This window comes from Corapipo altera, unplaced genomic scaffold, assembly GCF_003945725.1.
Source record: "Corapipo altera isolate COAL_440 unplaced genomic scaffold, ASM394572v1 1, whole genome shotgun sequence".
Lineage (NCBI taxonomy): Eukaryota > Metazoa > Chordata > Aves > Passeriformes > Pipridae > Corapipo > Corapipo altera.
The window spans coordinates 13,724,897-13,744,202 of NW_020884873.1; the positions used below are offsets into that span (position 1 = coordinate 13,724,897).

General features: G+C 40.0%; 2 protein-coding genes across 2 annotated transcripts in view; both read left to right on the top strand.

Annotated features, from left to right (window-relative positions):
* The window catches only part of BTBD11 (BTB domain containing 11), a 193,807-nt gene extending 190,549 nt beyond the window's left edge, over positions 1-3,258 (top strand). Inside the window, exons 18-19 of the transcript XR_003529321.1 lie at positions 847-905; positions 3,246-3,258. The gene's annotated coding sequence lies outside the window, so the exon portion shown is untranslated. The remainder of the gene's footprint in view (positions 1-846; positions 906-3,245) is intronic.
* Positions 662-19,070, top strand: PWP1 (PWP1 homolog, endonuclein). The gene is made up of 15 exons (XM_027653570.1): positions 662-761; positions 847-905; positions 3,246-3,400; positions 3,841-3,926; positions 6,202-6,298; positions 7,853-7,963; positions 8,726-8,856; positions 9,450-9,523; positions 11,685-11,781; positions 12,655-12,716; positions 14,441-14,552; positions 15,829-15,919; positions 16,761-16,882; positions 17,342-17,447; positions 18,182-19,070. The coding sequence occupies exons 1-15, from the start codon at positions 696-698 to the stop codon at positions 18,295-18,297; spliced, it is 1,485 nt and encodes a 494-aa protein (XP_027509371.1). The 5' UTR covers positions 662-695; the 3' UTR covers positions 18,298-19,070.
* The last annotated feature ends 236 nt before the right edge of the window (positions 19,071-19,306 follow it).

The window sequence follows — 19,306 nt, forward strand, 5'->3', positions numbered from 1 at the left end:
TGATTTCTGCACGTTAGTAAGAGAGTACCTTCCTCTACAATCCAGCTGGCATTTTATCCTATTGCTCTGATTTAAGGAGTTAGCTGGTACAGGACGCTGACACTTGGGAGGACAAAAAGCAGCTGCTCCTGTGCCGACGCCAGGCCCTCCCAACTTCCTGCACCTCTCTGCTGCTCCTGACTGTGCGCTGGCTTCTTTCCCTTGGATAAAAGTTAGAGACCGGTAACAAAAAAGGCCTTTCTAAACTTTTCACTTTGGTGGGTTATTTCAGTGGAAGCGAATATCAGGCGGGGCAGGTCTCTCCCAATAAACGAGGGGAAGCCGCGACCAGTGTGGGAAGCGAAGGACTGTTAGGTTGGACTCGGTGATCTCGGAGGTCGTTTCCAACCTGACTGAGCCTGTGATTCTGAGAAAACTCTGGAGATGGGGCCGTGTACCCAGCCGTGTACCCCCAGGACAGCCTGGAGGGTCCCTGAAGGGACCGCGCCCCGCCCCGCCCCCGCAAGCCCCTCCCCCCGGGCAGCCCCCGCCTCCTCCCTTGTAGCCCCTCCCTCCCCTGGCTGTCTCGTCGCTCTGAGATGACGCCACCCCGTTGTCTCCGCCCCCCGCCGTTCCTCGCCGTTGCGGGCGGACCCTTCCGCTCATGACGTCAGTAGTGCGCGCCGGGCCCGCTCGCACGTGGTGGCGGTGCCGCCATGAGCTGCCCGGTGCCTTGCGCCGCCTGGGTGCGGCGCGGCGTGGCCAAGGAGACCCCCGACAAGGTGCGGCCGGGGCTGGGCTGGGCCGGGGGACCCCTGCCCGCCCCCCCTGCCGCCGCCCTCACCCCTCTCTGTGTCCGCCCCGCAGGTGCAGCTCAGCGAGGAGGAGCTGAAGGGTCTCATCGAGGAAGCGCAGGACAGGCTGGGGTGAGCCGAGGCGGCGGGAGGGGCTCTGCTGGGTGCGGGATTGGAGCCCCCCGGGCACGGGAGAGCGTGGGCTGCCCAGCCCGCAGCCCGGGGAGCTCCTGGAGGGCCGGCTTGGGAAGCAGCAGCGAGGAGTGGAGACAGCACCAGCCAGCACGAGTTCCTCCTGGAGCGCTGTGCCAAGGGAGCCTGACGTCCCGGGAGGGGCGGCGGTGCGGAGATGGAATTCCCCTGAGATCAGCTCAGCTCGTCGGAGCGCGGTGCTGATAATGCCGAAGTTGTGGGCTCGATATCCGTATGGGCCGCTCACTTCAGAGTTGCGCTCCATGGTCCTGTGGGTCCCCTCCAGCTCAGAATGTTCTGTGGTTCTTTAAGTGTATCCTGCAGTCGTTGTGGCCAGGACAGCGTGGGCTGCGTTCGCATGTGGCTCCTCAGTTGTCACCTGTGGTGCTGTCAGACTCCCTGAGCTTTTCTCGTGATGTCTGTGGCCTCGTCCTCTCTGGAGCTGCCATTCCCGCCTGGAGTGAAAAATAAGTTGGGTTTGTAACCATGGCTGCTTTGGAGATGTGGCAAACCGAGATGGAAATCCCAAACTGACTGTGAAAAAGTGATGCTGAGGGTGTGACTTGACTATCTAAGGAAGTCTGGAGGCCACAGTGGGGCTCAGAATGATGTGGTGTTTATGCTGTGGCAAAGAAGGTAGAACATCACTCAGGGTTGTGTTTATGGTTCACAGATGAAGCTAGAGACATCACAACTCTCAGCACTGGAAGGTCTTACTTATGTAGTTGCGTTTTGTCACTCTGCTTTTAAGGAAAAGGTATTTATGAAAAGAGTAACAGAAGTGACATATTTATGAAACGAGCTATAGAAAACAAGGAAAAAATGGCTCTCTTTTGTCTAGAAAAAGATTGAGGTATTATTCTATTTTCTGGCCTTTTTCTGTTAGATTGTTCTCTGTAGGTTTGGATTTCTGATTCTGTTTCAGTTCTGTAGGGTGTGTGGTTGTACCAGGGTGTGTGTGATTGAACTGTAAAAGCTTTTAGAGTTGGGCAAATATTATTCACCCCATTTCTCTTGGATCAATCAGTGACTTTATTGCTGAATAGTGTCTCATCCCAGAATGTATTTTGTTCTGGTTTTGTTTTCTAATGGTTCCAAAATCATCTTAAACATTTGGAAGATTCTCACTTTATGTTAGTTTCTTAACTCATGAAGTTTTAATGTTTCTGTTGTCTGTAGTGTTACTTGTTTCCTTTTATGTGTGTGAACTTTTGGTTTTTTGAGTGGTTTCCTTTCTCTTGCAATTTCAAAAGCATGGAAAGATTTGAGGTGCTGGTTGTTATACAGTCTGTAAAACTTTGGGATGGAAACTTAACGACCATCTGAAACAACCAGAGGTTTTATAATCTATTTATAATTGCTGGTACTTCGTAAAATTTGTTACAACACCTCAATTTTTTTTCCTGTGCAGAGATCTCAAATCAAACTGAGATTTAGGGTTTCTAATTATCTTGTGACTTATCTCTAGTTATCTTGTTAATATGAAGTTTTTATTTTACTGAACGAATTAGAAAAATAGGTTTCGGGTATTTAATTCAGGGATCGTATCTGAGAATTACCTTGGGTCATTGTTACCTGGGAATTTCACATGCAGAGGGACAAAAATACAGTGTATTCAGCAGGGATGAGTTTCTATGGAGCATGCTCCATTGAGACACCTCTGTTATGTTCTCAGCCACTGTTTATTGTACATTTCCTTCTGCTGAATGAATTTGTGCATACAGAATTGTTGCCATAAAGTTTCAAAGTTGCATAGTTTATCCCATAAGAAGTAATCCACAAATGTCCCTACCTAATAAATTTTATGGTTGTTTTTTTTTTTCTTCTATTGTAAGTATGGAAGGTGTGAGGAAATGAAGTTTTAAGAATCTTTAAGAAATGTAAGAGTCCTCACACATGATGGGGCCTGGGGGGGGGGAAGGGGAGGGAAGGAAAGAATGAATTGGACGTGTGAATGCACAGAAGTGAGGTTAAGAAATGTGTAAGGGAAACAGATTTAGACACACGGTTTAGTTTGTTGAGCAAAATTCATGCCACATTGTGTCATGAAAACTTTCAATGGAAAACTTTCTCTGAAAGCCTGAGAGTAACGGTGCCTTGTATTTTGGGAAAAGATGGGGAAGGAGTGAATGGATTTCCAAATGATTGCCGTAAAGACTTGAAACCCATGTGAACAGCTAGGACTGTGTGCTGAAATCTTAACAGCAGTGCCCTAAATACTTACCTGGAAGTGTTGTACATGTCTGTCACAATTTCTCAGGGATGTGTGTCTTTCCACAGGGATGGTGCTGGTGCCAGCAATGAAGATCAGACAGCAGGGGACACGAATGTGACTGTTGCTGGCAGCTCTCAGTCTTCCCATAACAATGAAGATCTGTCTGATCATGAACTGGATGAATATGATTTGGAAAATTACGATAAAGAGGAATACACGGGTAAGAAAAATTTATTCATCAAATATTCAGTGCAAGTGAAGAACGTTTCCACTTCTTGTTTTATTTAAAACCTTAATATCCTAGAACTACACAGTATTAAGTTTCAGATGCTGGAAATTCACATTTTTAATAATTTGCTCGTCCCAGCTTCAGAAGTCATTTAGTGAGGGAAACAGTTCACTGTCCCCCTCCCTGACAGTAAAAGCAAGAGCACGTTGGACAGATTGTCACTCCCTCTGCTGTAGTGCTGAAGCAGAGTGGCAGAAGTCCCTGAAAGCTCCAATCAGTTTAGCTTACCAAGGTACTTGGGTTTGAAACTTGGAAGTTCATTTAGTCCACTCCTGATATTTTGCAATATACGTAATACAGGTATCAATGCAGGAGTTTCTAACTTCACCTGCCACTGACATGTCTAAAAGTGTTCTGAAATTCCCATCTAGGTGATTTGCAACTTGGAGACTCTTTGGCTACTCTGGCAGTATATGGGAGTAATGATAATGATCCTTACATCACTCTAAAAACCACTGTAAGTACTTAAAAAATGTTTAATATTTTAAACAGCGTAAACTTAAAAATCAGTTGAATTCTCCATGCTACCTTAGGGTCTGTAAGTGCTTGCTGTCCTTTTTCACAGGTGTGCCAGATTTTTGATCAGACTGAACTTTTTTCTTTCAAGGTTGCTTTGTGCAGTCCCTTCTTTGTATGCCTTTTGCGTTTAAGTAGGAGGTTAAGTGAACTGGCTCATTATTTAAACCATGCAGAGTGGTTTTTCACCTATCTAGTAGAACACAGAAAATGCTTGAAGAAATAACAAATCTAAGGCCACTAATGGCCCAAGTTAGAAAATTTCCTAGTCTGCAAGACTCTTGCACCTTCCACAAGTTTGTGTAAGAAATGGGGCTGAGGTGGACTCAGGCTACGTGTCAAATTAGGGATATGGCATGAGGAAATACATCCCTGTTAAACAGAGAAGCACAGTGTGCTGTGTTGTTGACTGCTTCTGCCTGTGTTAGTTTCCACCTGTCAGAGGGGGAACATTTTTGCAGGAGCTGAGTGTGTAAGAGCTCTACTCTGGGTGAAGAATTCTCTGGCTGCAACCTAACACAAGTTGTGTCAAGAGTGCTGTCCTGTTATGTGGCTGTTTGCCCTTTTCTGGTGGACAGGGATGCAGCACAAGATGCAAGCAAGACACAAGGTAATCCTGCTACTCTACTTAACATTGGTATTGCCTTGGCTAAAATACTGGGATATGGAGAGATTCCAGAGAATATCCCCCAATTTAGTTCAGAAGGCTAGATTGCAGTTTGATTGATGTAATTTACATGGAAAGATTACAGAAATCAGGTAGAACTGAGGTGAGGTTGTGTGAGAAGAGACAATCCAGAGACCAACCAGCAGAAACTGTGATCATCTGGGGCAGGGTGATAGTAGGTGAATTTTTGTCACCTCTTCTAAGCATAAAGATCCTGAGATTTTTCTGGGTGCTGTCGTTGCTACACTTTTTTGGATTCTTTACAAAGCCAGTAAGATTGAAAGAAAATATTAGCTGTAGTCTTCCACCACAGCATCTAGTTTCTGTGTCAGGGAACTCTGTCAAACATGACAAGTTGTTATGGTGACTTCACATACTGTAACAAAGCTCAGGGAGGAAGGCACCCACCCTATCTTTAAAAGGAGTTCACTTGCTATGTGCACTTTGGGGCACTGTTTGTTTTCTCTGTGTTTCATTGATGATTTTTCTTGCTCCTGTGTATCAGTGGAGGAGAGAAATGCTTTAAAAGTTATTTTTATAGTCAGAGAGGTATTCACACAGGGATTCAGAGAGAATATGATCTGTGTTAGAATAGCTAATTTTTTCCAGATATACAGAAAGTGAACACCTTTTTCTCAGGCCTTTCTTCCTATGCTCAAGTTCTTTCCTCAAATTCTGCAAGTTCTTTAACATTTTGTGTTGTCTTTTGGTATTTACTACTAGTACTGTTGAAGACTAAGTATTGTGTAACATTAAGTTAATTAATTAAAAGAATTGTAGGACTTGATGGAATTCAGATATTGAAATATGCTTGAAGTGAATAAAAAAAGAAATTAAAAACCTGCAACGAGAAGTCCAAGAAGTCTTGGATGTGGTGTATATTTGAAGGATGGTACTCTTGTGAGACTATTGACTTATGTACAGTTCTTTGTTTTTCACTGACAAAAATTCCCAAATGCCTTTCATTCCTCAGTAATAGTGAAAGTCAGATGAGGGATTACATCTGTTCTGGTACAGCTGAATGCCCAGTAGAGCTGTAGGCAGTACTTTTTGGGAAATATTTTGCAGGAAGTAGACAGTGTTTTGATGCTCTTGGAATTTCTTCCTGGATGTGAGGAGCAATTGCAGTATATTTATTGGGTAAAATGCTGTTATACTATATAAATGGTCAAGGAGCAGGAGCATGAGGGAAATAAGTTTGCTTTTTATGTCCTGGTGGTGCTTTTCAGCAGTGGGCTGCATCATGATAACCTTGAAATATGGTTTCATATTTGGTAATTAAACGTGTTTACAAATCCAGGTACATCCACATACAAACTCCTTCAACTTATTTAATGACTATTCAGTGACTATTCGGGGTCTGGTTCCTGCCTTTCTCTGTTTATCACCATAAGATGGTTTTAGGTGGGTGGGCATTGGGGTGTTGGATTTCGACTGTTTTCTGTTATGATTTAAAATTACTCATTGATTCAGCCTTTTGAACGTACGTAGTTCTGTGCATTTATGAGCATTGCTTAACGTCCCTTGTCCTCTCCTTTTTGCTGTTCAGGAGCAATATGAACAGGAGGACTTTTTGATTAAGCCCGATGACAATCTTGTCCTTTGTGGCAGAGTTGATAAAGACTGCTGTAGTTTGGAGGTCCATGGTAAGTAAAATAGGATTTGTTCTTTACAGTGAATTTAGTGAATATGTCTTGCCTAACCTGTGCCATATGGTTGTGTCAAAGAGGGAGTGGGCTGGTTTTTGTAAGGTTTTTTTCTCCCCTTCTGCTCTGTGTTTTGTTCTTTAGCCACTTTCCAGAACTAGAATATTTCATGTGGAGTTATTGTTATTTAGGGGATAGCTTGCCTCTTTCAGGCTGTATAGCATTTCTTTTCCTTATTTAATTTCTTATGAGACTTAGAAAATACTATGACATTTTTATTCTCTGAACATACAATCTTTCTTCCAGTCTTACTTTCCATATCCTGCAAGCATCCCCTAATAGTTTGTTATTTTGTTGGGTTTTTCCCTTCATCTTTCTCCTTGCTTCTTTAAATGGGCTTTCCACAGCTAGGACTAGAAGAATCAGCACTTTTATCATCATAGTTTTAGAAGAGATGGTCCTTAATATGGCCTGAATACTGCTTTTTCTAGCAGTAGGTTTAATTTTACTGTGTAAGAGATTTTCCTGCTGCAGCAAAGAGTATTTGTGTTGCAGCAAGGAGTACTACTGAGTGTGCTGAAATTATCATGTTTTCTTACCATGGTTCTTTGTGGGAGTGGTTCTGCCTATTTGTGTGATGGTCCATGTTTCTGCAAGCAAAATATTTCATTTTAAGCAAGAAACATGACCAAAGTGTTTGACAGCATCTCTTCAGATACCAACATCTTTATTAACTGTGTCATTTTCCCCAGTGTAAACTTACAAAACAATACCAAGGGCTTCTGCAGTTTCTAACGTTGGGTAATCCTGTCTTGGTTAACTACTAAGACAGCTTTGTTAACTGAAAACTTTAGTTATCTGAACATCTGTCACATGCACTTAAAAATGGCACAGTAATTTTGTGTGTGTGATGGTAACATATTATTAAAATAATTAATATTCTTTCTTTGCTATCCAGTTAGTAAGTTATTTTGAGAAAAATAGCTGGCTACAGGGAATGCTGTGTTTAGTGTATGGTTACTTTATTGAAACTCTTCCTGTATCTCAGTACAACAGACTAAAGGCAACTTCTTCTGACTTCTTAAACTTCCTCTACTTTAAAATCTGTTTGTCTTTTACTTTCATTTCCACTTAAATTTCAACTGCAATGATTTTTGTTTTTAGTTGCGAATTCTGTAAACTGAATGTCTGAATCTCCATTAATGTGTTCTGATGTAGAAAGTGCTGGATATGGAGCACCTATTTTGAAGTGATCTTACAAATAAAGTAGTGTGGTGTGCTAGGAATAAAGTATTGCACCTTTGCTGAACTTGTCACTTCTTTATCTAAAGTACACAGGAGAGTGTTTGTTTTGTGTGATTTTGTTAAGTATAACATTCATACTTGGAGGGTCTGGCCTCTACACTAAAACTCTGAACGTGTTCCAAATTTATATTCTAGACCTCCTTTACAATTTAGTCTTTGCCACATCTGCCTTTTGCAGAAGTGAACTATTTTATAGTTGTTTGCTTTTCCTATTCAATGATGTCTTGTTTAACTTTAATTATTTTTCAGTTTATAATCATGAAGAGGACTCATTTTATGTACATCATGATATTATCTTGCCTGCCTACCCTCTAAGTCTGGAGTGGTTGAATTTTGATCCTAATCCAGATGAATCAACAGGTAAATTACAAGGAATACTGTAAATGTCCAGTTAAATAATTTTTACTTGCAAAGTATATAAATGTAATGTTGTCACTAAGTAATTTCTTCCAGAGGTACAAACAGAAATAAACCCAAGATGTTAAGAAGGATAAACTGAATATCAAGTGTTTTGGTGTGGTGATACAGTCATTTTAGTGATGTTTCTGTAACAAATGATTTGACTAAAATACTGGGTTTATTACAAATAAACTGGGTTTATAAAAATATTTAAGTTATTGTCAATTAGCAGACCAGAGCAAGCTCTTCTCTTTATATAATATAATCTTGCAAATGAAAGGTTGCTTTTGCTTAAATTCATTATGTCCAATGCAATGATTAACTGTAAACTACAGAAAAATTTATATATATTTATGTATTTAGTAACCTTTTTCCTGTGTTTTACAGATACTTTCTTTTTCCATAGTACAGGGGTTGTGGTTTTGTTTTGGTTTGCTTTTTCCTTTAAAAACAAACAAAACATGGAACTTTATACAGCTTCTTTGATCAGTTACTTGTACTGAAGGGGAAGAAAACCAAGTAATTTTTTTTTTCTGGCCACATCTGCTGTCAGCTGATATTTTTAAATTGCTCCTTGTCAGTTATAAACGTCAAATATGTTCAAGTTAAAGATTGTGGCACATAAGTTTTACTTAATCAAAGAAATAAGCAACAGCTGCATTGCCAGATATGATATTTCATAACTCTAAATAAATGCGGTTGCATTTGCATTTCTGCTTGTAGGAAATTATGTTGCAGTGGGTAACATGACCCCAGTTATTGACATTTGGGACCTTGATGTAGTAGAATCCTTAGAACCAGTGTTTTCTCTTGGAGTCAAGAAAGAGAAAAAGAAGAAAAAAAAAGGAAAGAAAGTAAGTATTATAAAATTATTTGTCTGTTTGGATGGAGGAAACTTAGGTCAGAGAGAATGCCTTTTTTTTTTTTCCTACAATATTTGAAATGCTAATTGTTCTCTGAGTAATTAAAGCCTGGAATTAAGAGCAGAGGAGGAGTGGGGTGGCTTATGGTTGATTTCCAGTTGCTGTCCCAGTAAGCTTTGAATCTTAACCATTTGAAATTGGAATTCTAGGAGCTGGCAGTTACAAGACCTAAAGCTCAGTTGATTGGGAGGTGAGAGAGGGAACTGCCAGGAGTGTTTAGAAACAAGCTGAAGAAGTTGCATGTTAGCTGGAAACAGTGAGATTTCTTTTACTAGCCCGAAGGGAGTAACCAGTTCTGTGAGCCCCACCAGCTGTGAATGGAGCAATCTGAGATCTGGGGTAGGAGGCAAGGTGCAGGCAGTGCAGAGACAGTTCTCTCAAAAGCTGTGTTGCAGCAAGTGAGAGTAATTTAATATGAAATTGTTGGTGAAGACATTTAGGAACTCTTGCTAATGTGGGGTGATGCTTGGTTTGAATTGAAGCTGTAATTTTCAAGCCTGTTTATTTTGTATGTACGTGCACAGAGTTTATCTTCAGAAGGGACCGTGGAAGGACATACTGATGCTGTGCTTGATCTTTCATGGAATAAACAAAGCAGGTAAAAGAACACTTGAATAACAATGGATGTTACAAATTTGCATTCTTAATTAGGCATAGGATGTGCACTCAAAATCCAAACACTTGAAAGCCCTTCTGAAATTAATCCATTCTTAAAAATACATCCTCATTTTATTCTTTTTTTAAAACCAGAATTCTTGATTTATTTTTTTTACATATTTACATATTGCTGCAGATCACTTTTTATTTGCAGGTTTTCCAGCTAAAGGCAGGGCAGAGGTAGATCTGAGCCATTTGATAAATCGCCTACATTTCACATGTACAAACTGGAGAAGCAGAAGGGCTGCCCAGAGCTATACTGATCTGCCAGTGACCTAAGACACCATTTCAAGAGATACAAGTAGATTTATAGAAGAAGGTTCTTGCTATGCTGTTTTTTTCCCCTCTAGCTTTTGCCCCAGAGCTGTGAACAGAAAAGAGAGTGTAAAAGCCCTAATAGCACATTACATAAATGAAATGCTTCTAGCCTTTGGGTTATCCTTGGCAGAGAGAATTCCCTGTTGCCTGAATCAACTAACAATGAAGTGCTGCTATTGAAGCAACACAAAACTGGCCCATCTTGGAGCAGAGGTCAAGGACAATGTGCTGACTGAAGTAAAAGATGCTTCTGGGTTCTTATTGGTTAGGTGGTTGTGAACAGTTCATCTGTCAGAGGATCCTCAGCATGGGTCTTGAAACTGCTCCAGTCAGACACAGGCTAATTTATTTTGTTTGTAAATTTTTTAATTTTTCTATTCCTGCTGTCAGAGATGCCTCTTCCTCTGAAGATGAGCATAGTCAACTCTGAATACTCTGAGCAGGTGTAAGCTTTCACTTGTAGGGCTTTCTTATATAGATACTGAAGAATAAAACACCCATATGGACCTCAGTAAGTGTACATAAATTGCACTCTTAATTTACAGGGTAGTGTCTATTGTTCTTAAATCATACACATAGACAAAGAGTGTGGTAGTGATCAGTCCATCAGTCTTACAGAAAGAGTAGCTTTCATGTACCTAGAAATGGTTGTCTGGTGATAATACACAGACAGGTATAGAAAAAAATTATGGTTTCAATTGCTAAGTGTCTGAAATGCATAATTCTGTAATGTGCTGAGTTACAATTCATTGATCTTGGTAGATCTCTCAGGAAATAAAAACAGCCCTGAAGAGGGAAGGTTATGGACGAAACGAGGAACTTCTTGGAACAGCTTATATTTCAAATGTGTTTTTTGTTGTTTCTTTCTTTTAAGCAAGGCATGTTGTGACAGCTCTCTACAAATAACTTTCTGCCTGTAGGTCACAGTGGTGTTACTGTAAAATGTTCTTACAGCCTTCACTGTGCATTTTCTTAACTTTCCCTTTTAACATTGCTTGGGAAAACAGCGTTTCCAGGAGAATATTAACTCTTTCAGTCAGAAACACTTGGTTAATATAAAAAGTGGAGGGAGAAGCAGTTTCAATCAGAAGCAACATGTTGAGGTATTAGATCTGATTTTAAGAGCAATGAAGCAATGGTAGAAATTATACTCTGTGTTTAACAGGCTTTTGGGAATGTTCTGATTTTTTTTCTGATTAAACTTTTAAACTGTTTATAGCTCTTAACACAATTGGTCAAATTCAAGTTGAAATGTGGGGTCTGTAAACTAACTGAAATTTTAGTGATTACTTTCAGCAGTCTATGAAGGGTGTACTGTGTTGGGTCTTCAGTGGTTATATAAACAGTCAGATATTAGCAAAATACTTTAAAAACAGGTTTGTCTGGCTCTTGGCTGTATGCATATGCAAATAAAACTAAGTTTTGCATAGGTAATAAAATACTGTTTAATGTCAAAGGAAAGAAAGTGCCTAAAACCCTTTATTACTTCGAGTTTTTTTGAGAAATCTTTGAGTAGATGATATTTTAAGTGATGTCAGGGGGAATTACAAGCAGAACTGTTGTGGTTATAAGTGTTCTACTAATGTAATGTAATGTAGCCTATTTGTAGTCTTTACTTGTAACATATAATTGCCTTCCAGGAGTTAATCCTCAGGCTTGAGAGACATAGTCTATAGACCAGAGTGCACTTGTTCTCAGAATTGGGCTCTGTATGTGTTTTGGATTTTTCACCGTTATTTGTTTGTATAAAGATTTCTAAAACTGATTTTTTGGTCCATTATCAGGAATGTTTTAGCAAGTGCATCTGCTGACAATACTGTGATTCTGTGGGATATGTCTGTGGGTAAGCCAGCAGCCAGCCTGACGCTACATACAGACAAGGTGTGTAATAATTGCTATGTTTCTTCCATGGTAAAATACAGAGGAAAAAAATAACTGCAGTTTTTCATTAACTGCTTGGTCCTGAACCCTCAGAACAACAATTCTGTAATTTTCTAACAACTGTGCAGAATTGTTTAAATTTCTTAATTAGTTGCTTTTGTAAACAACACTGCATTTGCTTTTTAAAATGTTATCTAACTTATCCTTTAGAAAGTTAGCAAAGATTTACAGCAGTTTTTAAAATGCCTTTTTGTGAAAGGCCTAATGATGGAGAATCTAATAATGCTGGTATAAGCTACAAAAATAGATGTCTGAGCATAGGTCAAACTGGAACTCTCTCTTAAGGGAACAATGAGTGTCAGTTACAGTTTGTTCTAGGTGAAAAAGGTTTAAAATAAATGAGACTAAAATACCATAGTGATGGGTACGTCAGAAATGAATTAATCTCATAGTAATTAAAATGTGAAGGCTAGCTATTAAGAGTTGTAACCTTATTTTGCTTCTGACAAAGTCACTGCCCTTGACAAACTCCTGATTTTCATTTTTTGTTAACATCTGCTTTTTCTCCCCAAACTGGAAGCAGATATTATTTTACCTCCTCTAGCTTTTTTTTTTTTTTTTAATCTAGGGCAGAAAGGGGGCAGGGGGTGCTGTTCAGTTAAATTATATTGGAAAATATCTTGTTCCCACCAGGTGGGGGTGTTTGAAGCAATGTGCATCTCTTGCACTATTTTATAAGCAATTAGAGTATCAACAAACTCATTAGGATGGTTTTTTGGGGGGAAAACGTGCTGGCTTGGGGAAGGGGTGGTTGTGCTTTGTTCCAAGAAAGTTCCTGTGTATGTGTGTTATATAAAATCTTCCATTATCCAGGTGCAGACATTGCAGTTTCATCCGTTTGAAACTCAGACCCTTATTTCTGGATCGTTCGATAAGTATGTCAGGGTAATGTTTTCAAATGTTGCACATAGGGAGGGTATTAGTATTCACTTAAGCCCATTAGGTTGTCTTGTGTTTTCTTTTTCATTTTTTTTATAACTCTGCCAATTTGAGTAATGCTGTTATTTTTTTCCAGCAAGCTAGCCAGGTTTGTATGTGGCCAAAATGTGGTTTTCCTTACCTCTTTTTTGGAGGTAGCCAAATGCTTTAACCATCTGGACTGACATTTTCTGTGCCAGGTGTCTGTTCCAAACTGAACTTATTTCTTCATTTGTCCTTATGGGATTTTCTGCATTAGAGCTGTGTCACTTTTTGTTCCTGTGAAAACGTGCCCAGGTTTTGCCAACCTGTAAGGCCAGGGTTGGGGGCATGAGGGACTTTAAAATCCCAGACCACTCCCTACAGCCTTTCTAGCCATGCCATAGCCAAAGTGTAAAGGGCTGTCTCCTCTGATTGCAGCCTGGATATGCTCAGAAAAGGTTTGTGTCTGCAAACTTGGACTAACTCTGTAACTGCCAGTTCTTACAAGCCCTGCCAGCCAAAAAACTTCCTCTCTGTTCTCCCGTCTCAATGGGGTAACTTTTAATTTTGTTCTATAACCATGATTTTCTTACGTTGAATTTTTTATTCTGCTTTTAAGACTTCATCCTTGTGTTAAAATATTTATAGACTTATCAATCTTTAGCCAAGCCTTGGTCTTCTCTGGCTTCTGTTACGCTCTTGCTACATCTGCTTAAGTGAAAGTATTGGAGAAAAACCTTTTGCTGCTGTTAAGAAGCTGCATCTGTCTATTTCCTTCCCCTTGACTTTGATAAAAGGAAGCATAAAGTCCAAACGTTGAGACCAGCTAGTCAATCCCTCTTTAGCTATCCCTTTGATACCATGGACCTCTGTAAACCAGTAGACTGCCTTCATGGATTTTTTCTGCAGAGCCTTGCCAGGACCACAGGCAATATTGGCAGATGCCTTCATAGCCTGAAAATCAGACTGTTAAAAAGCTGTTGTGTAAAATGCCTGGTGAAAGAACTGGGAAACCGAGATCACATTTCTTTTGCTTTAATTATAGGATAGGGTGGGAGTGGGTTACACTGTGGATGTTGATTGCAGTGAGATGTCGCTGCAGTGACATGACCACTCCTCCCTTGCATTTGCACCCAGGAGCTTTTTGAGTTGGGACAGATTCTGCAGCCACTGGGCTGAGCACATGTCTGTAAAGAATCCCAGAGGATCCTTTAACTTCCATCTACTCTCTCCTTTTTGGAGTAATATTTCTCTAACTGCTTGTAAAGATTGATTTTTATTTTTTTTAATTTCTTTTTATTAAAGCATATTTGAAAATGTGTTAATATCACAAAATTATTTTCTAATTAGTACATCATTACTTGACTTTACTGAAGTCTGTTCATAATTAAGTGATATATCTGCATAATTATGGTCTCCTGTGTGATAAGTATCTTATGTATTGAGTAAATTCAAGCTCTGTTTGCTTAGTTTCAATAGAATGGCTGTTCATAACCAAGATGAAACTTTGAAGCACATGAAAAAAGCTTGTGCTTATCTGCGAGATTTTAATCTGTTATTGAATTGGAAATCTAAGTAGTGAAGTTGTTTCCATTTTAATTATAGTTTACATGGAGCTTCTTCAGATGTCGGTAAAGCAAACTATGTCACAAAGTGTTCTGCCCTGATTTTTTTTATTTCCTGTCCCTTTTTCCCACAGATCAACGGTGCTGTATGATTGCAGAAACCCACAAGATAACCATCGAGTGTGGAGGTTTAGTGGTCAGGTTGAGAGAGTAATTTGGAATCACTTTTCACCTTGTCATTTCTTAGTGAGTACATGCTCTTCTATTCTTGGGCTGTTTTAACCTGTATTTTTGTGTTCATAATGTTTCTGAATCATAATGGAGCTGGTGGACAGTTGTATGGCTTGTGCTGCTTATTATGAAAATGCTCCAGGGGAGGATGTTTTTAAGTAGTTTTTTCAGCAGGTATATTTAGACCAGCTACTTATTTGGTATCTTCATTGTGACAGTAGTATTAATGCTGCTGCTTTTGTACTCCAGAGGTGGCATCTTTGTCATGTTGTTACAGTGTTCAGTGGCTGGGATATTTTTTTCGTTGCATAGTTGCTGTTGTGTTTCATGTAATGAGGCAACTGCAACTGAAAAGTAGCTAATTAGAACTAAAATCCCGAATGTTGATTCAGTGTTTCAAGTCAGCGCTAGAGGGCACCGTCCTCCTGGCTGGTATGGAATGATCCACTTGTTCAGGTCACAAAAGACCTCTGAGATAAAGTCCATCCATTAACCCAGCACTGCCAAGTCCACCACTAAACCATGTCTGTAAGTGCCTCATCTACATGGCTTTTAAATAAGGGGTGGGGATTCCACCACTTACCTGGACAGCCTTTGCCAGTGCTTGACAACCCTTTCAGCAGGTTTTTCCTAATATCCAATCTAAACCTCCCCTGGTGCAACTTGAGGCCATTTTCTGTTATCCTATTGCTTGTTACCTGGGAGAAGAGACCAACCCCCACCTGGAGTATAAATAGCTTGGTTTTGTCAAGATTTTTACATTACAACTTTTCAACATAATTTAAAAACAAATCTTTATCATCTCAGTGGCTGTCTAGTTCTCTGTTGCTTTGTGTATACAGCCAGCAGAAGTGGTTGCTTAGTTTTGTTGGGTTTATGATGTAGATCTCTCAGTATAATCACACTTAGCTTTGCACAGGACCACTGGATGGCTCCAAAAACTTTGAACTGACAGTGAAGAGACTAAAGGCTTTGTATTTCATTGCCTAACATGGGGGCCAAGCTTAGCAGGGCAACTGTCTTCAAGTACACTTCAAAAAATCTGTGTATGATTAAGACTTCCATGTAATGCAGTGCAGCATAGTTCAGGTATGTAGAATGGCTTGGGCAGCAAGTGGATGGAGCCTGACTTCGGAGGCTCAGGCCTAGGAACAGTGTAACATGCCCTACAGAGCAGTGTCTGCCTCAGATCACAGGGATTTACTTGAGGGTGGGTATTATTTCATAGGAAGTTTTTTTTCCAAATGAATGACAATGATTGTTTGTTTTTTAAACGTTGTGGTTTTCTCAGGCAAGCACAGAGGATGGTTTTGTGTACTGTCTGGATGCTCGATCTGATAAGCCCCTGTTTACTCTGAAAGCCCACGATGAAGAGGTGTCAGGTAAACTGCCTGTGTGTCCTGTTTGTCCCCAGTGGCAAAGCACATCTGGAAGATGCCTTTAACCTATAGGACTGAGGTGGTAGTGATTCCTTGTTTAAAATTAAGTCATGCATGCTAATCATGGTAGGTGGCATGTGAAACAAATCTCTGCTGAGAAGCCATTGAAAGCAAAGTATTTTAACAATAGTGAACTTTCCTCAGTGACTGTCATGAATAAGCATTTAAAAACAGACTAATTCACTTGGGACACACTCTTTGTGGTTTTTGGGTTTTTTTTTGATGAGGAAATACAAAAACAATGGAATCTGGTCTAGGATTATGAACTATAATGTTTACCTACTCTCCCTGTAATTATTTTATACTGACTCACTGAGGATGATTTAGGTATGGCACACAGGAAGGTTTTCACACTGCCTCCTTTAGGCTACTTTAATTTGGTCAGTGTAGGAGCTTCCAAAAAGGAACCTGAAGTCCCTGATCAGGTGTCTAAAATGAGATTGTATGAACATGCCCCATCATCTTGGACAGCAAGCAAGATGGTCTTTGGCAAATGAATGAAGAAAGCTACCTGGGGAAGCAGATTATGTTAAGTAAGAAGTAGAAAAAGCATGTCTTTGCACTGTTACTGTTGTTGGATTCAGAGACAACATAGGCCTACACAGTGCTTTTAATCTCACTACAGGGAGCAGGATGAAATTTTCATTAATGTTTTGCTCCTCTGTGCTGGAACAGAGTTTTGTGTGAGGAGAATACTGAGGTTGTTCTCATGACTTCACTTCAAAATGTATCCTCATCTTTGTGAAACAGTGGTTCTCACATGGCTGCACTGTTAATCTTCCAGGGCTACAACTAAGCAGTCAGGTTAAAGGGTGCCTTGTGACATCATCTGCTGACAAATACGTGAAAATTTGGGATATCCTGGGAGACAGACCAAGTTTAGTCCATTCCAGGGATATGAAAATGGTATAGTAATATTTATTTCTTGATTCCAGTAAGTTTTATATATAAACTATGTCTGCTTATTCTTTTTTTGTCTGGTTTGAATCTTGTTTTACCTAACACCTTTTAGGGGAAAAAACATCTGTATATTCTGGATAAATCATTCTCATTCCAGTGCAGTATTCAACATGGAATTGGCAGACTGCTTCAAAGCCTCAGACCCGAATTCCAGATACAATGTTCTGAGTAGAACTATAGGTGCTCCAGCCTGCACCTGCCACATTCAAGACAAAGATGTGATTTACTGTTTATACTTAGCAGCTCCTGACTTTCATTTTGTGTCTTTACAAAAGAAGTTTTGGGAAACTTAGAGAGATTACATTTGTTACAACTTGCTTGGTAGAAAGTATTTTCAGATGACAAATTCATTTTAGAAAGATGATATTTAAAAAAATAATCCTCTTCTTTCTTCCACCCTCCCAGGGTGTTCTCTTCTGTGCAGCTTGCTGCCCTGACTTCCCGTTTGTTTTTGCCTTTGGAGGAGAGCGAGAAGGGCTGCGTGTTTGGGATATAAGCAAGCTTTCTGCAGGTAATGTTCTCATTTCTTTGAATATTGTGGTTCTCCCCTTGCCTGCAGGATATATTTGTATTCAGTAATGTATTCTGGCTCTGAGAGAAACTGTAGGTTAGTGTTTTTACATACCCAATGACTGCCTATGGTGTTCACATTTTCAGCTTCAAAAAGTGGGGTTTTTTTTTCTAAATTGGAGAACTGTTTGACATGATTTATTTTCTTGTAGCTGAAGCATAACACCTGATTTCTTATATCTGTTTTATTTTTTCTTAATGTTCCTGGTGTAATCGGGTACCACGTTCTTTCAGTACTTGTGGGAATAAAAGTGAGGACTGGGTAGATCAGTTGTTGTAGCTACATGTAACTAAATGGCATGAATTTTTGGAGAAGCCTTTTAAGAGCTTGGTGGAAACCCAGAGAGACTAAAACCAGAAATAAATTATTTAAACTTAATGTTGTGCTCTTCAAACCTCATCCGTTTCACACTACTTGGGTACAGAATTATGCAGAGGAAAACCTCTAGATGCTCTGGGGGAAAAATAACAGGAATTGTAATTAAAGTATCATATGCAGATGATTTTTCTGACATGTAACCTTCCAAGTCCCTACTTGGGGCAAGGGGAAAAGCTTTGAAACTGCACCAGGTTAGGATTTCCATTCCATTCCATGGTGTTCACCATGCTATACTTGCTGTACTCATCTTGTCTCTGGGAGAATAACATGTAAGCAATCCCCTGTCTGTATTGCAGTGAATGAAGTTTTTGGAAACAGAGAGAGACTGGTTCTGGCTAGTGCCAACTCCGTGGCTTCCAGCTCCACAGCCAGCAGGAGCAGCAACGACTCGGAGACAGCAATGGAATCATGATGGGCCAAACATCAAAAAATAGGACTAATTAACGGGACTACGACTAATGTGTATTCTACAAATCCCCCTGTTAGGTGAGAGTTCACGGAAATGGCTCTAGTGTCTTGCAATCTGCAGGCTTCTTCATCTCAAAGAAACATGGTGGTGTGCTTAAACTCTTAAGTTCCTGCCTCTGTTACCGGCTTTGAGAGATTAAATCACTTGCTTTTGCCTGAGATAATGATCCCTGAAACAGGGGCTACCATGTGTAAAGCTGACATATAAAATGAAACAGTCACTAGAAAAGCACTCTGTGGCTACCAGAAGTTTGTTAGATACTGCAAAGGTTTTGATCTTCTGCCTTCTAAGGGTACAAGAAAAAATACTTCACCCGACAGTTGTGTAATAAATAAACAAAAGCTGAATTAAATGACAAGTGTAAATAGATAATTTATCCTTGAGGCTAGGTTTACAGATTTCTAATACAGATTTTAAAATATCTTCCATGTAACTTTTTAAATCTCCAGAGTAGTTCTCAGGTAATAAAATGGCATCCCCAGTAGAATCTTGAAATGTATTTCTAACATTCAGCTCACCACTGTCAAACCAGAAATATCCCAGCTCCATCCATCAAGATTGGGTGTTTCTTTTCCCTGGTTCCACAGCACCTGAAGTCGACTGATGTTGCACAAGGTATTGAGTTTTTCTTCAAGCTCCAACTGTAATATATTTTAAGAGAATTTGAACTGAAAGGAGGAGCTGCTATTTGGAAAGGATGAGAAGCTGTCAGGACACAAAGCTAGGGCTGGGATCTCAGCAGGTCCCTGTCTCTGGTGAAAGCTCTGTGTTATGTACTCGTGTTCAGCACCCTGCCCAGGTGTTTCTGCCCAACACCTGAAGGCACAGGAACGTTCTGAGTATCAGTTGAGCCACCACCTGATGCTTGTTTCCAGCATCAGGAACCTAATCAGGGATTGTGACTCCAACAATTTCCTCGCATTTAAAATGGAACACCCGAGTGGCTTACCCC